This window comes from Pipistrellus kuhlii, unplaced genomic scaffold, assembly GCF_014108245.1.
Source record: "Pipistrellus kuhlii isolate mPipKuh1 unplaced genomic scaffold, mPipKuh1.p scaffold_m20_p_3, whole genome shotgun sequence".
Taxonomy (NCBI): Eukaryota; Metazoa; Chordata; class Mammalia; order Chiroptera; family Vespertilionidae; genus Pipistrellus; species Pipistrellus kuhlii.
Window position 1 is genome coordinate 22,259,003 of NW_023425529.1, and position 17,711 is coordinate 22,276,713.

A 17,711-nucleotide genomic window follows, 5' to 3' on the forward strand; every position below is an offset into this window, starting at 1 on the left:
TTGGATTCTGAACCTGAGGGGACGGAGTGAGGAAGCAAGTTGCTTGCGATCACAGATTTAGAACAATATCCGTGAGATTTACTAAATGTTTACATGTGTCCAAGCCAGCCTTTGGACAACGGGGAACTTTACCTGCAAATGTGGACCAACTGCAGGAGCACAGGTGGATCTCAACATGAAATTAGTAACACTAATTTGGGAGTGAAGTTTCCACCTCCTTTCCTCTACGAAGTCAATAAAATAAATATATTTAGAAAAAAAAAGAATGGAAAAAAAAAAAAACCAACACAACAACTCTGAACCCAATACCTACTTGCAAAGGCGGCAGGACAAGTGAAGTTCAAGGGAACCTAATGTTATCAATGACTTCTCATGAGTATTCCCTCCCCTCTCCCCCTTGAGATTTACATGTTCTCTAAAACTTTAAAACTTTTAATGTTCTCAAGGCTCCACACTGGGATCTTTTTACAATGTTTCCAACTAAAGGAAAGTGAACCGCCTTTGCCTTGCTTTCCCATCCCCACGCTTGGAATGTAGGAGGATTGAATGTAGGAGTTCCCACACAGTCGCTAACGTCGCCGCCCCGCCGAATGGGACAAATGGCATTTCCAGAAGCGGAGCCGCAGGCTGCGGGCGCCAAATACAAGTGTTTCAGAGGGGAGCCAGTAGGCGGTGGTTCCTCCAGGAAAGAAAAGTCAGGCGATTTAGGGGCGGGACTTGCCCAGGCTGGGAGTCTTGCTTTAAAGCCAGGGAGAGCAGATTAATAGGAAATTAGCCAGAGGGGGCGTGGCGCCGGCGTCCGGTCCGCCCCGCGCAGCCAAAGTCCCCCCAGTTCAGCGGCCGGCCCGCGGGGACAGCTCTGCAGCCTCGCTCCTGCTGCGACCCACGGGATCCACGGGACCCACGGTAGGTGCCGGGACTGGGTGCGGAGGGGGAGGCTGTGCAGAGGGTGGATGGCAGCTGGCTGCAGGCTGGGGAAGTCTCCGCCAGCCTGCAACTTGTTTGCTCCATTCAGCTGCCAACTCTGCAGTTCAGATGGTCCCTCCCGAAAGGGACTTGTGCTCCTGCATGCTTGCAGGTGAAGTTTCCCTTGGTCCAACTCCAGGAAGGAAACTGGACTCATCTCTTCATGTTGAAGTGGTGATTTACTCCTTTTTCTCATCCACTTTGAAAGCTGCCCCCCAAACCCCGTGAACTTTGGGGGCATGCAAAATACCTGCAAATTGTACTAATGCATATGAAGCCGCTACAGTTTAAGCAACTTCTGTTCGCCCCAAGGGGGTGTAAAGTCCCAAAGCGGCTCTATTTCTTGGCCAGACCGGCCTTTGGACTCACTGAAAGGCAGGGCCGGCCCTCCCCGTTTACTTCCATAGGCGGTGAAGCGTCAGCACGTTTAAAACAGTAATAATCACCACCACCACAAAGTGCAGGAGGCCCTGGATTAGACCCTGTGATATAACAATAATTAAATTGCAAAGTGCAGGAGGACGTGGGTTAGACCCTGTGATGTTTTATGGCCGGTTGACTGGAAGGCTAAGGATGGAACGTCCTAGAAGGCTCTCCACCCCCCAATCTGGAGGGGGAAGCCATGTGGAAGGAGTAAAGGAGAAAGGGACCGTCTTTGGCGGTGAAGGCCTCAGAGATAATTGTTATCTGGGGCATGGGGGTGCGGGGTGGAGAGAAGACTGTTCCATTTCCCACTTCCTTTGAAAAAGTTTCCAGGCCTCTTGGTAGTCCCTGCACCATTGCTAGGAAGTCCTTATTCCTGTGGCTGCTTTCTGTGGGAGGAAGCGCCAAGTGGCCCATAATCACGCATTGTTTCTGGTCAGAGGGAAACTCTCCAGGCGTCCAGCTAACAGCCCAGCGTTCTCAGGGCCCTGGGCTGCTGTGAATACCAAGCTAGACACCCCTTTGACCAAGCTAGACACTCCTTTGCCTTCCCCGTGGGCTTATGGCCTGGAGACAGGGTTGTTGGGGGCTTTACTGTCCTTTGCTGTGTCAAAATAAATAAATAAATTAATTAATTAAAAAATAAATTTAAAAAAAAGGACTATGCATGTTGACTATCTTGAATCACTTTTTAAAATGGCAATTGGTCCACATTTGCATATTGCTCTCTGTGGCAGACAAGTGCCCTTCTTATAAGGTTTTGCTTTTAGAGTGGAGCTTTTTGATCTCTGAGGTTGGAAAAGGAAGTCACCCGCCCCCCCCAGAACAGCCTCACCCCACAACCCTCCCCCCGCCTCCCCAGCCACCAGCAATTTTCTCCCAGTACCTGTGCTCTGAATCATAGGAGACCAAGTCTGCAGTCACCTCAATCTGTTCAGGAAATTCTAGACCTTACATAAACAGTAACAGAAGGGCCCTCAATTATCTTTTTGCCTTATCTCATGGGTAGCCTTCTGTTGGTTTCAGAGAGTCTAAAATTGCAGAGTCATGACCCTGAGGATGTATTCCCAGATTTCTCTGTGTATTTCACAATACTGACACAGAGAGGCGACCATGAATAAAAGAACTTTGCTCTTTTTGGCTACGAACCTGTAAAAATAAGGGGGTGAAGGCCTCAGAGATTATTGTTATCTGGGGCCTGGGGGAGGGGGGTTGGAGAGAAGAGTGTCTTTCATTTTCCCACTTCCTTTGAAAAAGTTTCTTCAGTTGAGAGATGAAGACTCAGCTGGGGTAGGAGTGGCATTTGACAGAAAAATTCTCCCAAAAAACCAGAGCCATCTTGAATTGTCAGCCTGAAGGTGTTTAACCAGCCTCGAGTTAAACACTGAGAAAACCGGGTCCCAATGCTGGTTCATCAGTTGTGAATTCGGGTCAAATTAGTCCCTCTACCTCTCTGGGCCTCAATTTCCTTATAGGTTAAAGGTGGAGACGAATATCAGGTGCTCTGACTGTAGTTGAGTTTTCCAAATTAAGTGTAAAGATCCCGGAAAACCCTAAAATTGTATGCTTGATGCCCAGAACAGTGCCAAAGTAGGGGCTTATTTACCCAAGGCTTATAGAGCACCCCCCAGGTCCTGTGCTTTCCTCAGTACTTCACACATGACTCCTTCAATGCTGACAGGATTCCTGTGAGGTAGGAAGTGTTACTGATTTCATTTTACAGGGAAGGGAAGGAGGCCCTTGGGCAGTGAAATCACAGCTAGGAAGTGACAGAGTTGAGATCCACCTGAACCCCAGCCTGGCTCCAGAGTGTGTGTGTGCTCAACACTCTCTCTGCCCGTTGCCCTCACAAAGGCAGACCCATCCATGTGAGGGGACTGAGCCCTCTCTCTGGTGAGACAGGTTAAGACATTCTCTGTTATGTCAACCAATGATGACCAATGAAAGGAACACACTATACATTGCAATACTTTGTTTCCCGTAATTTGTAAAAAAAAGTTTCAGTTTTTGCTCTGCTTACTTTAGATTATTTCTACCTCATTCCTAAAATACTCAAACCATCTCACATGTTACCTTCATATTGCTACCACTGTGTACTGCCCTCCTTTCTCCTGCTGACTTTTTCCGACAAAACTTTTTCAGTAATTTTGCAGTGCCCAGCCATGATGTAGGCTCAAGGCAACTTATTGGCAAATCAGCTTTGGGGGGTGGGGGTGGGGGGGAATCTAGACCAGCAGCACCTTCTCTCATGCTACTAATGACTCCCCTGTCTTGTGTCTTACCTTTACTTCTCCTCGCCGGGCCCTCGGGTAGGTTGGCAGTAGAAGATGTTGGTCCCAGAGAGGTGAGTCAGACTTACATAAACAAGGTGTGGCATCAGAGACTGTGTGTTGACTGATCTCCCAAAAGCACAGGCCTGAGGAGTTGAGCCACATTTTTGGTGATTGAGAAACTGTGTGAAGTGCACTGTAACTATATTGTTCACATTGAAAGAAGCTTCCCATGGCCCGTTTGCTCCAACTGCTGACCTCTGTGTGTGCTTTTCCCAACAGTCCTGGAACACTTCCCCTTTCTCTCTTCCCATACCAATTTCTACCGAAGAGAGAACATTCTCTGAACTTTTATTCATTGATAAATATATATATATATATATATATATATATGTATATATATGTATATGTATATATATACACATATATATATGTATATATATATATATATATATTTATTTTTTTATTTTTTTCACTCTGGGAACTAACAGAAACCTGCTGTTATAGTTTTAAAATTGTTGTTAAATAGCAACACTTTCTACTGGATAAGACTGTCTTAATTTTTTAAGAGAGGAACTTCCTCAGTATTTCAGATCTCTTTCCAGAAGCATAGGACTTCGGTTTCCCTTATTAAGCTGATTACTTAGCTCTGAAGGATAGAGCAGCCTACTCCGGGCTTTCCCCCCTCAGCACTTAGAACAAGTGCAGCCAAATGTTACTAAAGGTATTATCTTGCACAGAGAATTTATCTCACATACTGTGCTTTTCAAGACTTGTGGAGATGAATTCATTTATCGTATGTATTTTGTTTTTGTTCTTTTTAACTAGAATATATCATTTCAGTTTGCCTAAATCTGAGTCCTTTTTTTTTGGCTTACCCTTTAAAATAGAGATTACTTAGGCAACTTTGGTTCATCTGCACAATGGGAATAATAATGCTCCCTTGTAACATAATTGGAAGAGGAAAGAAGGTAACAGCTGTAAGGGGCACCAACAGTGCCAGCCACAGAGTACACATTCAGTCAGTGTTGAAACAGAATGAAGCAGTTTGCCATCTCTTGAAGGAGACAGTCTGGTATGGTTCATGTGTGAGATGTGTGGTCAGAGACGTGTTTGTATTCCAACTTGCCTGCTTAACATATCTAATGCATATGTAGATATGTGATGTGTTTAAATTTTAAGATTTACCTTAAATCCTTACCCACTTTGACCTCAGAATTACTAGTGTGCCTTAGCTTTCCTCCTGAGTATATTCCCAATTATATGTCCAACTCTACACTAAGATAGTTACATTCAGCTTACTTTTGACATCTTTTAGATAGTAGACATGCATGTGAAGTAACCTAAAGAGTCATGTAAAGCTTATCCTCCCTTATTCCTTCCATAAAAGTAGCATAAATGCCAATTTTTCACCTTGCATTTGCAAGCCTATCTTTTGTTTAGCTCCGTTATCCTGCCTCTTTATCTTCATTTGCATTGGTAATAATGATGACCATGATCATGGTGATAGTGATGATCATGATAAAGCTGTAATAAATTTTATTGAGGGGTTTTTAATGGGTGAGGTGCTGTACTAAGTATATGTTATCAATTAAATCCTGACAACAACCCAATAAGTTAGAAACTATTATAAATCCCATCTTATAAGTGAAGAAATTTAGCTTTAGAGAGGCCAAATCTCTCAACCAAAGTAAATAATAGAATTGGAATTTTAGAAACTTGAGATCTTGAGTACTACGGAAATGACAGAAAGCTGTAGGTTTGGTTTCTAAAGCAAAACATGTATAAGAAATTAGGCATTACTAATCAAACATTAATGGTATTACTATTACATAATTTGATATTTCCAAAGTTCAACCCATGAACTTTGATCTTTTGTGTCCAACTTGTGGTTGATCTTGATGTAAAAATGTGACTTTAATCTATTTTTACAGTCTTTTGCTGTTTATTTTGTCTTAAATGCCCTTACATTTTCATTTTCATTTTTTCTACTGATTTGATGTCTTCAAGTTTAATGACATATAACTAGAAAAAAAATACTGCTTATTTTGAAATTTTAGAAAAATTAAATGATTATTTCTTCTGTAAATAACCCAAGATATTTGAAAGAACAGTATGGTTATTATATCAAGTGCCCGTTAAGGTACTTGGGGTATTTATGTCTGCTTTTTCAAATCTTGTCTATAATTCCAGATCAAAGTTGAAAAAATGGTTGACCTTGCTGAGCTAATGGAAAATGAAGTATTCATGGCATTTGCCTCCTATACGACGATTGTTCTTTCAAAAATGATGTTTATGAGTACTGCAACTGCATTCTATAGAATGACAAGAAAGGTAAGACATTTGAAGGGATTTTTTTTTTTTTTTTTTTTTTAGAGTTGGAATTCTGAAAAGCAATTTTCTTAATTTCCTTTTTTCTTGGTAAAGTTCATTGGCACATTGTTTAATGCTGCAAATGAAGTATGCCGTCATTTGCTACAGATGGATTTAATATATTTATGAAACACATGTTTTACTCTAGGAACTAGTAAATGCTTTTTTTGTTTTTTTTTCCATTGTGGATTTTACCTTTTGTCATGTTGCTTCAGCATCTGAGATTTCTGGAGTATCAAAGTTTTCAAGGAAACTATCTGTGATTTAAAATATATATATATATTTTATTGATTTTTACAGAGAGGAAGGGAGAGAGATAGAGAGCTATAAACATCAATGAGAGAGAAACATCTATCAGCTGTTTCCTGCACACCCCCCACCAGGGATGTGCCCACAACCAAGGTACATGCCCTTGACTGAAATCAAACCTGGGACCCTTCAGTCCACAGACCCACGCTCTATCCACTGAGCCAAACCGTTTTTTGGCCTATCTGTGATTTTGAAGTTAATGTTGCCAACTAGAGTTGATGACATAGTCATTTTTCAGACAATTAACTGGTATTTTCATCTCTTTTACAGGTCAGGATATGCCTTTGGGGACAAAATTTAAGTTATTCCCATAGTAGAGCTTCTTGTGGAACAATGCATTTGAATTTTGTATAATATGTTTCTGATTTCTTAAATGAATACTATTAATACCCAGCGTTATAATTATGATTTAAAAAAAACACAAAGCAAAACTGAAGGCATGGGGGAAAGTGGTAGAAAGATTTGGAGCACAATCCTGTATTTAAGCAAGGAGTATGACAACACAGTAAGGAACACTGAGCAAATCTACCTTGACAAAGTGAAATGATTTTCATTGGTGTGGTCCCTATTTAGAGCTTTCTTTTTCAGGAGAACCACCTATTTCTCTCTCAGTGCCAGCCCTTGGTTTTGTCCTCCAGAGCCTTGCTTTTATCTAGAGGTCATAGTCCTTCCTAAGGTATTTCTTTGTACTATCTTTAGGTGTAAGTCCATCCCCAAGGATATTCGCATTTTAATGGAGCAAATACCCATGTGTTTGACTCTTTAATGCAGTGGTTCTCAACCTTCCTAATGTCGTGACTCTTTAATACAGCTCCTCATACTGTGGTGACCCCAACCATAAAATTATTTTTGTTGCTACTTCATAACTGTAATTTTGCTACTTTTATGAATCGTAATGTAAATATCTGATATGCAGGATATCGTTCACCCCCCAAAAGGGTCTTGACCCACAGGTTGAGAACGCTGCTCTAACGGGACAAGGTGCTGGAGCAGCAAGGTATAAAATAGCTGCCTCCCACCAGGTCCCCTCATTCTCCAGAAGCACAGTGGCACCAGGGATAGCAGAAATGTACCCTGTCTGATGAGAAAAGAACCAAGGAATTCAAATTTGTAGAGTGCTACTGATGTGTGGCAGGAGTCATGGTGTTCTTTACACGTATCAGATCATGGAATCAGTTCACATAATAATGTGAGATCCTCATTAGTGTCCTCTCGCTTTATAGCTGAGGAGCTGAAAGTCAGAGGAGCAAGGCTTACCCAAGGTTTCACTTTCGTGCAGAGTGAGGCTGAGGTGCAAATTCATATTAGTTTCAACTCAACTCTCACATACTTTCCATTATAATGCAATTATTTAGTGACCCAAAATTCACGTATGGCCTAGGGCCAAAATGGGCAGCCCTTACCTCAAGAGCTGATGCTGTATCACATTCCTGCCCATCAGATCTCCTCAGCATCTTTTTCTGAAATTAATATTCATGTCACATTAGGAAAAATATTGTAATATTTATGAGATTTCTGAGCTTAAATTAAGGCTAATTTTGTACTTTGTGTTTGTATTCATTAATTTACTATAAATTATTAAATAATGGACTATACTTAAATATTTTTAAAGTTCACATGAGTTTTAAAGAATGGGGAAATCATTTCAAATAGCATAATGATTATAGAAGGAATACATGAGCATATGCCCTAGAACAGTGTTTCCCAAAGTGTGGTACGTGTACCCCCAAGGGTACAGGAAGAGTTTGGTGGGGGTACACGTTGCACCGGAGTTTGGTGGGGATATGCACTGCACCATGCTTAGCTACGTCTAATTCTACATTCTCATGAGTACGAGGGGTACTCCGCTTTATGAAAATTATAGAAGGGGTACACATATGTCAAAAGTTTGGGAAACACTGCACTAGAACATGTATTTGTAGGAATGTAATCAGCTACTTATATTTCACTATATTATTCAACCTTAAGTTTTAGTTAATTCAGAAGAAGAAAAAGCAGTACACATATTCTAGCAAAATATAGAATACATTTATTGCCCCTTCCTCTTCAAATATCTTTAGCAAGTAAACCTTGACTTTCAGGTGAGCAATCAGTTGGAAATGTTAATGCCCTTGAGAGAAGGTGCCTGAATACCACTACGAAAAAAATGCCAGTTCACTATAATAATAGTCTAGATGACTTAGAATCATGCCCTCTTTTCCATTTTGCTTCTTTTTCACTATTGTTATACATTGCTTTTTATTGAAGTTCTTATTTATGCCTCTCTTTTCAAAAAATTTTGCACAGTTAATAAAAATTCAGATTTAAACTATAGATGCTCTCTTCTCCTGCGTTTGATTCATTGCTCCAAATTTTCATTCCATAGGGCCATCCTGGATGCCTGTTTCTAATGTTTAAATGAAAAATAACTTAGAATACCGCAATGTTATCTGGTATTTGAAAGATATTTTCTTGGTATTTGGAATAGGCTTTTGTCAACCCGGAAGACTGTGCAAGCTTTGGCAAAGGAGAAAATGCCAAGAAGTACCTTCGGGTTGATGACAGAGTAGAACGTGTACGAAGGTAAACCCACTGTTTCCTGAAATTGTTTACTTGGTCAATGAATTTTGGTCAAGGAATTCTGTGAGGGTGTTGGGGTTTTGAAGAAGGATGAAAAGTTTGTCATCGTACTTAGTTTATATAATAATTACAGAAAATTAGGGATCTAGAAGTCTTCAACTATTACTGCAATTACACCTATTGCCAATTTTGCTATATTTCTTTGCCCTTTCTTGGGATTAATGACTTGGTTCTGTGTAGGAATATATCAAAACTAATGATAGGTAGGAGCTAAAATGAGAATGGCAGATTCTTACAATTTTGTTGTCTTTCTCCAGAAGTGAAATTGTCAGCTTATGTAAAAGGATAAAGAACTAGGTACTTTTGCATAAGATTCAAAACATAAATGTAGGATATATCTCTCCTTTCTCTTTCCTTTATAGATATTATGTTTAATGTACTGAGAATGCAATGAATAATGAAAAGCAGTAAGCCATGATATCAACTATACAGTTTTCTAACAATACAATTATGATAATATAGTGATTTTAAAAAGCACATTGAATTTTACTCTGGGGGTATTTTTCTTAATTTTTGTCATATTGCCAGGAAAATAAAAAAAAATTCAGCTTTACTGAGGTATAATTGACAAATAAAATTGGAAGATATTTAAGATATACAACATTATGACTTGTACTATATATATATATTGTGCAAGTATTCCCCCATTAGATTAATTAATACATCTATCACCTCACATAGTTACCCTCTGTTTTTGTTTGTTTGTTTGTTTTGTTTTGGTAAGAACATTTCAGTCCTACTCTCAGCAAATTTCAATTATGAAGTACAGTGTTATCAACTATAGTCATCATGTAATACATTCTGCATTCTATCCTCAGAATTTATTCATCATTTTTGTTTTTAAAATATACTTTTATTGATTTCAGAGAGAAAGGGAGAGGGAGAGAGAGACAGAAACATCAGTGATGAGAGATAATCACTGATTGGCTACTTCCGAAATGCACCTCTCCCCACCCGCTCCGGGGATCAGCCCACAATCCAGGCATGTGCAGAATCGAACCCGAGTCCCTTCAATCTGCAGGCTGGTGCTCTATCCACTGAGCCAAATTGGCTAGTTCCTTTATTCATATTTTAATTGAAAGCTTGTACCCTTTTACAAAACTTCCCTTACTATTCGCTCTCACCCTTCGCCCCTGCAACCACTTCCACTCTATTTCTCTTAGCTTGACTTTGTTTCATTTTTATATTTCCCCCATATAAGTAACACCAAACAATATTTGTCTTTCCTGTCTGGTTTATTTTACTCAGCATGATGCCTCCCAGGTTTCTTCAAGTTGTTGCAAATATCAGGCTTTCCTTTTTAAGGCTGAATAATATTTCACTGTATGTATATCACATTTTCTTTATCCATTCCTTCATTGCCAGACACAGGTTCTTTCCATAAATTGGTTGTCATGAGTAATGCTGCAATGAACATGGGACCGCACACATCTCTTTAAGACAATACTTTCTTTTCCTTTGAATATACATGCAGAGTGGGATTGTTGGATCATATAGTAGTTCTACTATTAATTTCTTGAAGAACCTTTATACTGTTTCCCATAGTGGCTATACCAGTTTACATTCCCTAAAAAAGTGCACAGGGTTCCCTTTTCTCCACATGCTCACCATCACTTATTATTTCTTGTCTTTTTTATAATAACCATCCTAACAGATGTAAGGTGATAACTCATTGTGGTTTTGATTTGCATTTCCTTGATGTTTAGTGCTGTTGAGCACCTTCTCATGCACTCCTAGCATTTGTATCTTCTTTAAAAAAAAAAAAAAGCCTATTCAAGTCCTTTTCCCATTTTAAATTTGGGTTATTTGTTGTTGTGTTTTTTGTTTTGTTTGTTTGTTTGTTTGTTTGTTTTTGCTATTGAGTTGTGTGAGTTCCTTGTGTTTTGATATTAACCTCTTATCAGATAATGTGGTTCGCAAATATTTTCCCCAATTACGTAGGTTGCCTTTCCATTTTATTGATAGTTTCTTTTGCTGAGCAGAAATGTTTTAGTTTGATATAGTTCCATCTGTGGGTTTGTTTGTTTTATGTGCTTTAGTTGCCTTTTCTTTTGTTCTTCCCACTCCCTCCCCTCTCCCCCTCAAATAATTGCCATGTCAAGGAGATTACCCTTTATGCTTTGCTTTCTTCTAGGAGTTTTATGGTATCAGATCATACATGCAAGCCATTAATCCATTTTGAGTTGATTTCTCTATTCAGTGTAAGATAAGGTCTAGTTTTATTTTTTTGCCTTTGAAAACCCAGTTTTTCTCCCAATACAGTGTATAGGATGGAATCTACATGATCCAGGGCCCTGTCCCCTATGCAGCAGCTATAAAGCTGGGACACAGATGTATGCATAGCTCCCTCTGGGAAGATACCAGTGACTTGGAGCAACTAGAGGGTAAAGGCAGGGAGATGTCTTCTCCAAATTTGAAATATTGTGAAGGAGGAAACTAACCTGCTCATGATTGGAGGTGAAGATTTATCTGTGGTTCAGCAGAATTCAGAGGGCCAAATAAATCCCTTGATGTCGTTGGTGAAGCAAGCCCTTCTTTAGAAGAAAGTGGTCTTTCCATCCTTTCTTGCCCACTTTCCTCTCAGGAGCCCTTGGGTGGTTCCATGATAAAGGGGACAGGAACATTCATATCTTTCTGCCCTTACTTTTATGTAGGAACAAGTAATTCTTTATTTAAATCTTTCAAAACCATTACTTCTCTTGATTACTGTCACCTTCTTTATATCTTTATGTGTCATCATCTCTGTCAGGCAACCTTAGATACAATCTATGGAAAACAGGAGAAGGAAGATATAGGAAGATCATTGAGTACACAATAGGCCACTATTGTATTTTTTTTTTCCCTAAAAGGAAAGAGAATAACATAAAGCAGAAATATTTTTCATTTTGAAATATGTATCACTAGGCTGATAAACTCTCTAAAATCTTTACTTTTACTATATATTCTGCAGTAATTTTTAATTCTGGAGACTTACACAGGAACATCAGATTTTAAAATTAAGTACTTAAAAAAATATCAAGTCAGTAATAGATGTGCCTTGTATTCACATTTTTGCCAGAGAAATCCAAGGTGCCATGAATTGGAGGAAAACTTGTGGCTAAATTATGCTTTTTTCTTTTAGCTGTGGTATAAAGATAAAATTTAGGAAACATATCTTTCTCTGTATTGTCATTTTTGTTTATTCTTTCTATTTTGCCCCCTCGCTTAGCTAATTCTTTTTGTAATTTGAGGATACACTGGCTCAGATCTTACCCATATTTGAAAGGCTAGTTATATATTCTGCTATTTGGATGTTGAGAGCCTGAGATTCTTGGTATTAAATAGGTAAATTAATTCTTTGCAACCTGTGGTTAGGGTGAGTGAGCAAGGATTATCTTAGTAAGACTAGCAGAAGTGAGAGAGGAGTCTTTAGAAAGATCATAACCAAAAGGATTATCTTGCTTTGGGAGGAAGAGTTTTTATAAGAAAAATCTTGAGTTGCTATTGTATGAACCCTGTAAGAAACAGTATTTTATATCTACAAAAATAAAGTGAGGTTTACTACATAGATACAGTTTTAATATTCTTGAAAGTGGGAAGTGCCTTCTCACTGCCGAGATACACTAAAAATAAAAAGAAACAAAAATAATGAGTCCTTCTAAATAAACACCAGGTAGGTAAGGAAGCAAGGCAATATGAGAGAAATAAAATGGATCTGTCTTTGCATTTTTCAGATTCAGTAACACACGTTTAGTTGTAGAGGAGAGGGGGAAAAGGAATACGTTTCTGCTGATTTTAAAAGTAGTGTTTTATTAGTCATCTTTTTCCACAGGGCCCACCTGAATGACCTTGAAAATATTGTGCCATTTCTTGGGATTGGCCTTCTGTATTCCTTGAGTGGCCCAGATCTCTCTACAGCTATCCTGCACTTCAGACTCTTTGTTGGAGCACGGATCTACCACACAATTTCATATTTGTTACCCCTTCCCCAGCCAAATCGTGCTTTGGCTTTTTTTCTTGGATATGGAGTTACTTGGTCAATGGCTTACAGATTGCTGAAGACTAGATTGTACCTATAAGGAGAATCATACAACTCATCACCCTATTATTTTCTAAGAATATGTATTTCCAATTTATAATGAAAACTTTTTAAGATTTTAAATGGGAAGGAGCAGAGAAATTAAGGTAGGAGAAACCTAGACTGAATCTTAACATTACCAATGTTTTTACTTTTGTGTTATATTTGCACTAGAAATTTAACACAATTCTTAAATCTGTTATCTTATTCTAAAAGTACTTGGTTATACATTTTGATTATAATTTGTAATACTCATTCACCATTTCATATTTTAAACCTATAAAAAGAGTAATTGCATGTATGAGAAAACTATTTCAATATTGCTGAAATGGATGTATGAAATAAAGAATTTAAAGAATAATTTCGTTTGGTTTTATTTTTCCCAGCTTGTATTTTCAAAAGCTTCAAACCTATGGAAAAGTGTAAAGTAATTCAATGAATCTTCATGTCTTTCATTTAGATTTACTAATTGTTAACATTTTGCTATATTTGCTTTAGCTCTACCATTCAATGGTTTTTCTGAACAATCTGAAGGTAAGTCAAATATCAATATACTTCACCATGTGTTTTCTATGTACAGGACAATCTCTAAATAACCACAATATCATTATCACACCCAAGAAATTTAATATTAATGTAATAACATTAACTCATACACACACACACACCAGTGGCCTGGTGCACAAAATCCATGCATTCAGGGGTGGGATTAGGTGGGGTGGTTCCCTCTCACAGTACGGGAGCTTTTGGGGGATGTCCAACTGACAGCTTAGGTCCACTCTCCATGGAGAGCAGGCCTAAGCTGACAGTCGGACATCCTTAGCACTGCCATGAAGGTGGGAGATGCTCCCACCACCACCACTGTACTCGCCAGCCATGGGCCTGACTTCTGGCTGCATGGCGCTCCCTCTGTGGGAGTGCACTGACCACCAGGGAGCAGCTCCTCCATTGAGCGTCTGCCCCCCCCTGGTGGTCAGTTCATGTCATAGTGATCGGTTGTTCTGCCATTTGGTCAGTTTGCATATTAGCCTTTTATTATATAATAATCTGAGTGGCCAGATTATTATGATCTTTGAACAAATAATAATCTGACCACTCAGTGTATATCCTATATAATAAAAGGCTAATATGCAAATTATACCCTCGACCAGTTCAACCAGTAGGCCAGCTGGCCAACTGCCCATGTCCCCCTCCCCCTGGCCAGGCTGGCCAGACCCCACTCATGCATGAATTCATGCACTGGGCCTCTAATACACACACACACACACACACACACACGAGTGGCCAGGTTATTATACATTCAGAGATCATAATAATCTGGCCACTCAGTATGTGTTAAGTGTGTGTGTATGTATATCTCATATTTAAATTTCTCTAATTTTCTTAATGTCCTTTATAACTGCTTTATTTTTAATTCAGGAATCAAACAGAAACCACATAGCATTTGGTTATCGTTTGTATTTAGTTTTCAATAAAATGAGATCGTTCATTAGCTATTTTTCCCTTTGCCTTTTATAGTCTTCACATTTTTTTGAGAAGTATAGGTTGGCTCAGCTGGCATGGCTCAGTGGGATTTAGCATCGACCTATGAGTCAGGAGATCACGATTTGATTCCTGGTCAGGACACATGCCCGGGTTGCGGGCTTGAACCCCAGTGTGGGGGCCTGTAGGAGGCAGCCAATCAGTAATTCTCTTTTATCATTGATGTTTCTATCTCTTCCTTGCTCTCTGGAATCAATAAAAATACATTTATTTTTTTTTTTAAAGAAAAAGAAATGGCAAGAAATTCATGAAATTGCCTTGTAACTGTTCCATGGTCTAATGGTCTAAATTCCAGGATCAGACATTCTGCCCCTATGGTCAAGCTGCCTTGGAAGCTAAATCATGATCAGAAAGTCTGTGTTGATTTTCTCTGAGGGAGTGAGATCAAAGGAACCAAAGTTATTCAGTGCTTTGCACATTGCAGGTAGGCTCATGTGATAAAAAAGCACGTTTGGTGAGTATGGGTCTCGACCAAAGAGAGCTTGATGAGTCAAATATTAAATGGTATAAAACTAAGGTACTCTGACACAACCATTTCAAGATAGGTGATTGTAGGAACCCTTAACACGACCCGCGTGATTAGGGCCCACTCAGGGTCCGGTTTCTGGAGGAGGCCACACACTAAAATGAAGAGAGAGACTAGAAAAGTTAATTTGGGACAAATGGGGGGCCAGGCGGGAGAGTCAACTTCTAGTGAGAAGACCGCCTAGGCTCTGGCCTTGCTATCCCTTTTATTGAGGCTGCTATGGGATACACCCATTACCCTTAAGCAGCTTTGGGAAACACCCAGTACCCTTAAGCAGCTTTGAGAAACCTCCATAACCCTTAGGCAGGTAATAAGTGGATTATCATATCAGTAAAGATTTACATGATTACAAGATGGGAAAGTTGCCTCAGTTACTATTGTCTCAATTAGATAGAGTGTGGTTGGCTCTGACCTTTCAGAGCTTCAAGGTTGACCAGCCTCTTTCTATAGTGAGACAATGATTGGTTTCTGGCAGGTATCTCATGAATGTGAGTAAAATACAGTCCATTGACTATAGCACCCTGCATTCATCTCCACATTAGGAAGAGTCTTGCAAATGGACTGGCAAGATCACAATAACAGGAGCCCCCTCATCATTGTGTGTGCTTTAGACAGACAGTCAATGCTTATTGTATTCTTACTCATTGTTTCCTTGGCTATACACTTGAGTGGCCAGATTATTATGATCTCTGAATGCATAATAACATAATAATCTGGCCACTCAGGGTGTGTGTGTGTGTGTGTGTGTGTGTGTGTGTGTGTGGTGCATGAATTCGTGGATGGGTGGGGTCCAGCCAGCCTGGCATGATTATTGGGCAGTTGGCTGGCCTGCCTGCTAGTTGAACTAGTTGAGGGGACAATTTGCATATTAGCCTTTTATTACATAGGATATACACTGAGTGGCCAGATTATTATGCGTTCAGAGATCATAATAGTCTGGCCACTCAGTGTATAATCTCTTTTTGGATTAAAACTTGCTTCCTTTTACCATATTAAAACACAAAGAGTCTACCTCTTGGATCTTAGCCTGGCTGCTAGTGACTTGGCATGATGATGCTGTGTTCAGCTAGGAGGTTAACTCTCAGAGTCATTATAGGATCTCTGTTGCATATATATATGCAACAGACACACACACACACACACACACACACACACACACACATATATATATATATATATATATATATATATATATATATATATATATATTCATCCAACAGCTACCCTCCCACTAACATTTACTGACTCTGAAGCCCGACATTTCTCCAGGCAGTTAGAGGGGCATGAAGTTTCTGGTGCCTTAAACCTTAAACTTTAAGGCAGAGAGCAACTCAAGCCTAGGGAATCCTGCATGGATTCTATAAACCATTCACCTGAGGATTCTACTTTATAAATATTTCCCCCTCCCCCCCAAAAAAAAAGTTTTTTGAATTGCATAGTTAGTTGCATCACACCCCCTCTTCTTGGAGGCAGATGGTGAGGAGTGAGGCAATTTGCCTTGGGAGTTTCTACAATCCATTTAGAAACAGCAGCACAAAAATCCTGTGATCATCTCTCCCCTGCCAGCCTGAAATGTCAGCCCTGTGGGAAGCTGATAGGTGTTCCTGCTATCAGCGGAGGAAGCACCTCTACATTCGTATCTTTCAGGGCATTTTATTCACTATATATCCTATGTAAACTGTTGGGTTTGACAAGGAGGAGTTGTTGAAGGCAGACTACTGGGAAGGGGCTATGTTGGGTTGAATTTGGCACCAATCTCTCACGCTTGACAGCTCAAGTACAAGATTGTGGATGAGCTATAGGACCTAGGAGCCTCCTCAGTCAGCGAGCGCAGGCCCTAAGTCACATTTAATTCAGAAAGCCCTGACAGCCCTGCATGAAATGGGAGCCGTGAAATGGAGAGAGAGGAGCCGTGTGCAAGAGTGGGCCATTTAAGTTATTTCCTTTTACTGAAGTTTTGGAAAATATGAACCAGGCCAATATAGACTATGATACATCACAAGGGGGTGTGCGGTAGCAATTTAAAGAAAATATTCCAAACTTTAAGCCAGGGTGACGTGACTCTTAATAGTTAAAAGCTAAGAGGGGAATCAGTGGAGAGTGAGATGTAGCTGCCTAAAATTCTTCACGTATTAACCTAAGTTATCTATACTTACGCCTCTATGTAAGCAAACCCACCTAAAGTAAAGGGGAAAGTAAAGGACTGGACCAGTTTTGTGTAGTAGAACACTGGGTTTTGGAGTCTTGGCTCTGACACTTCCTGTGCCTGAGAGAATGACCAAGGTATTTCATCTCCTTAAGCCCCATCTTCTGTTCTAAAATGACAAAATTAATACTTGAACAATTGCATTAATAACTGTTTGCAATCACCCATGACTCAGTGGCTTTGCAAATGATTCTGCAAAGTTGAACTAACATTGGCTGGGTTTGCTCATGTGTCTGCTAGAAGCTACAGGTTGGCCTGGCAGTCTTGGAGGCTGGCTCACATAGCTGGGAATTGACTGGAGCTTGGCTCGTTCCAAAGGACCTCAACTAGTATGACTGACACAACTAAACTCTGTCTCATTCTGTAGTCCAAGGGTCAGAAAACGGTGGCTCATCAATCACATCCTGCCCACAGGCTGTT

General features: G+C 39.7%; 1 protein-coding gene across 1 annotated transcript; it reads left to right on the top strand.

The window, feature by feature from the left end:
• Nucleotides 1-747: 747 nt before the first annotated feature.
• MGST1 (microsomal glutathione S-transferase 1) lies at nucleotides 748-13,374 on the top strand. The gene is made up of 4 exons (XM_036456999.2): nucleotides 748-906; nucleotides 5,853-5,993; nucleotides 8,809-8,903; nucleotides 12,772-13,374. Exons 2-4 carry the CDS (start codon nucleotides 5,868-5,870, stop codon nucleotides 13,016-13,018), a joined length of 468 nt encoding a protein of 155 aa, XP_036312892.1. The 5' UTR covers nucleotides 748-906; nucleotides 5,853-5,867; the 3' UTR covers nucleotides 13,019-13,374.
• The last annotated feature ends 4,337 nt before the right edge of the window (nucleotides 13,375-17,711 follow it).

Excerpts from the sequence above, each read along its gene's own strand:
- MGST1 (XM_036456999.2), top strand. The coding sequence starts at position 5,868 with ATGGTTGACCTTGCTGAGCTAATGGAAAATGAAGTATTCATGGCATTT. Across the intron at positions 5,994-8,808 it reads TCTATAGAATGACAAGAAAG|GCTTTTGTCAACCCGGAAGA; the intron begins GTAAGACATTTG and ends TATTTGGAATAG. Across the intron at positions 8,904-12,771 it reads AGAGTAGAACGTGTACGAAG|GGCCCACCTGAATGACCTTG; the intron begins GTAAACCCACTG and ends CTTTTTCCACAG.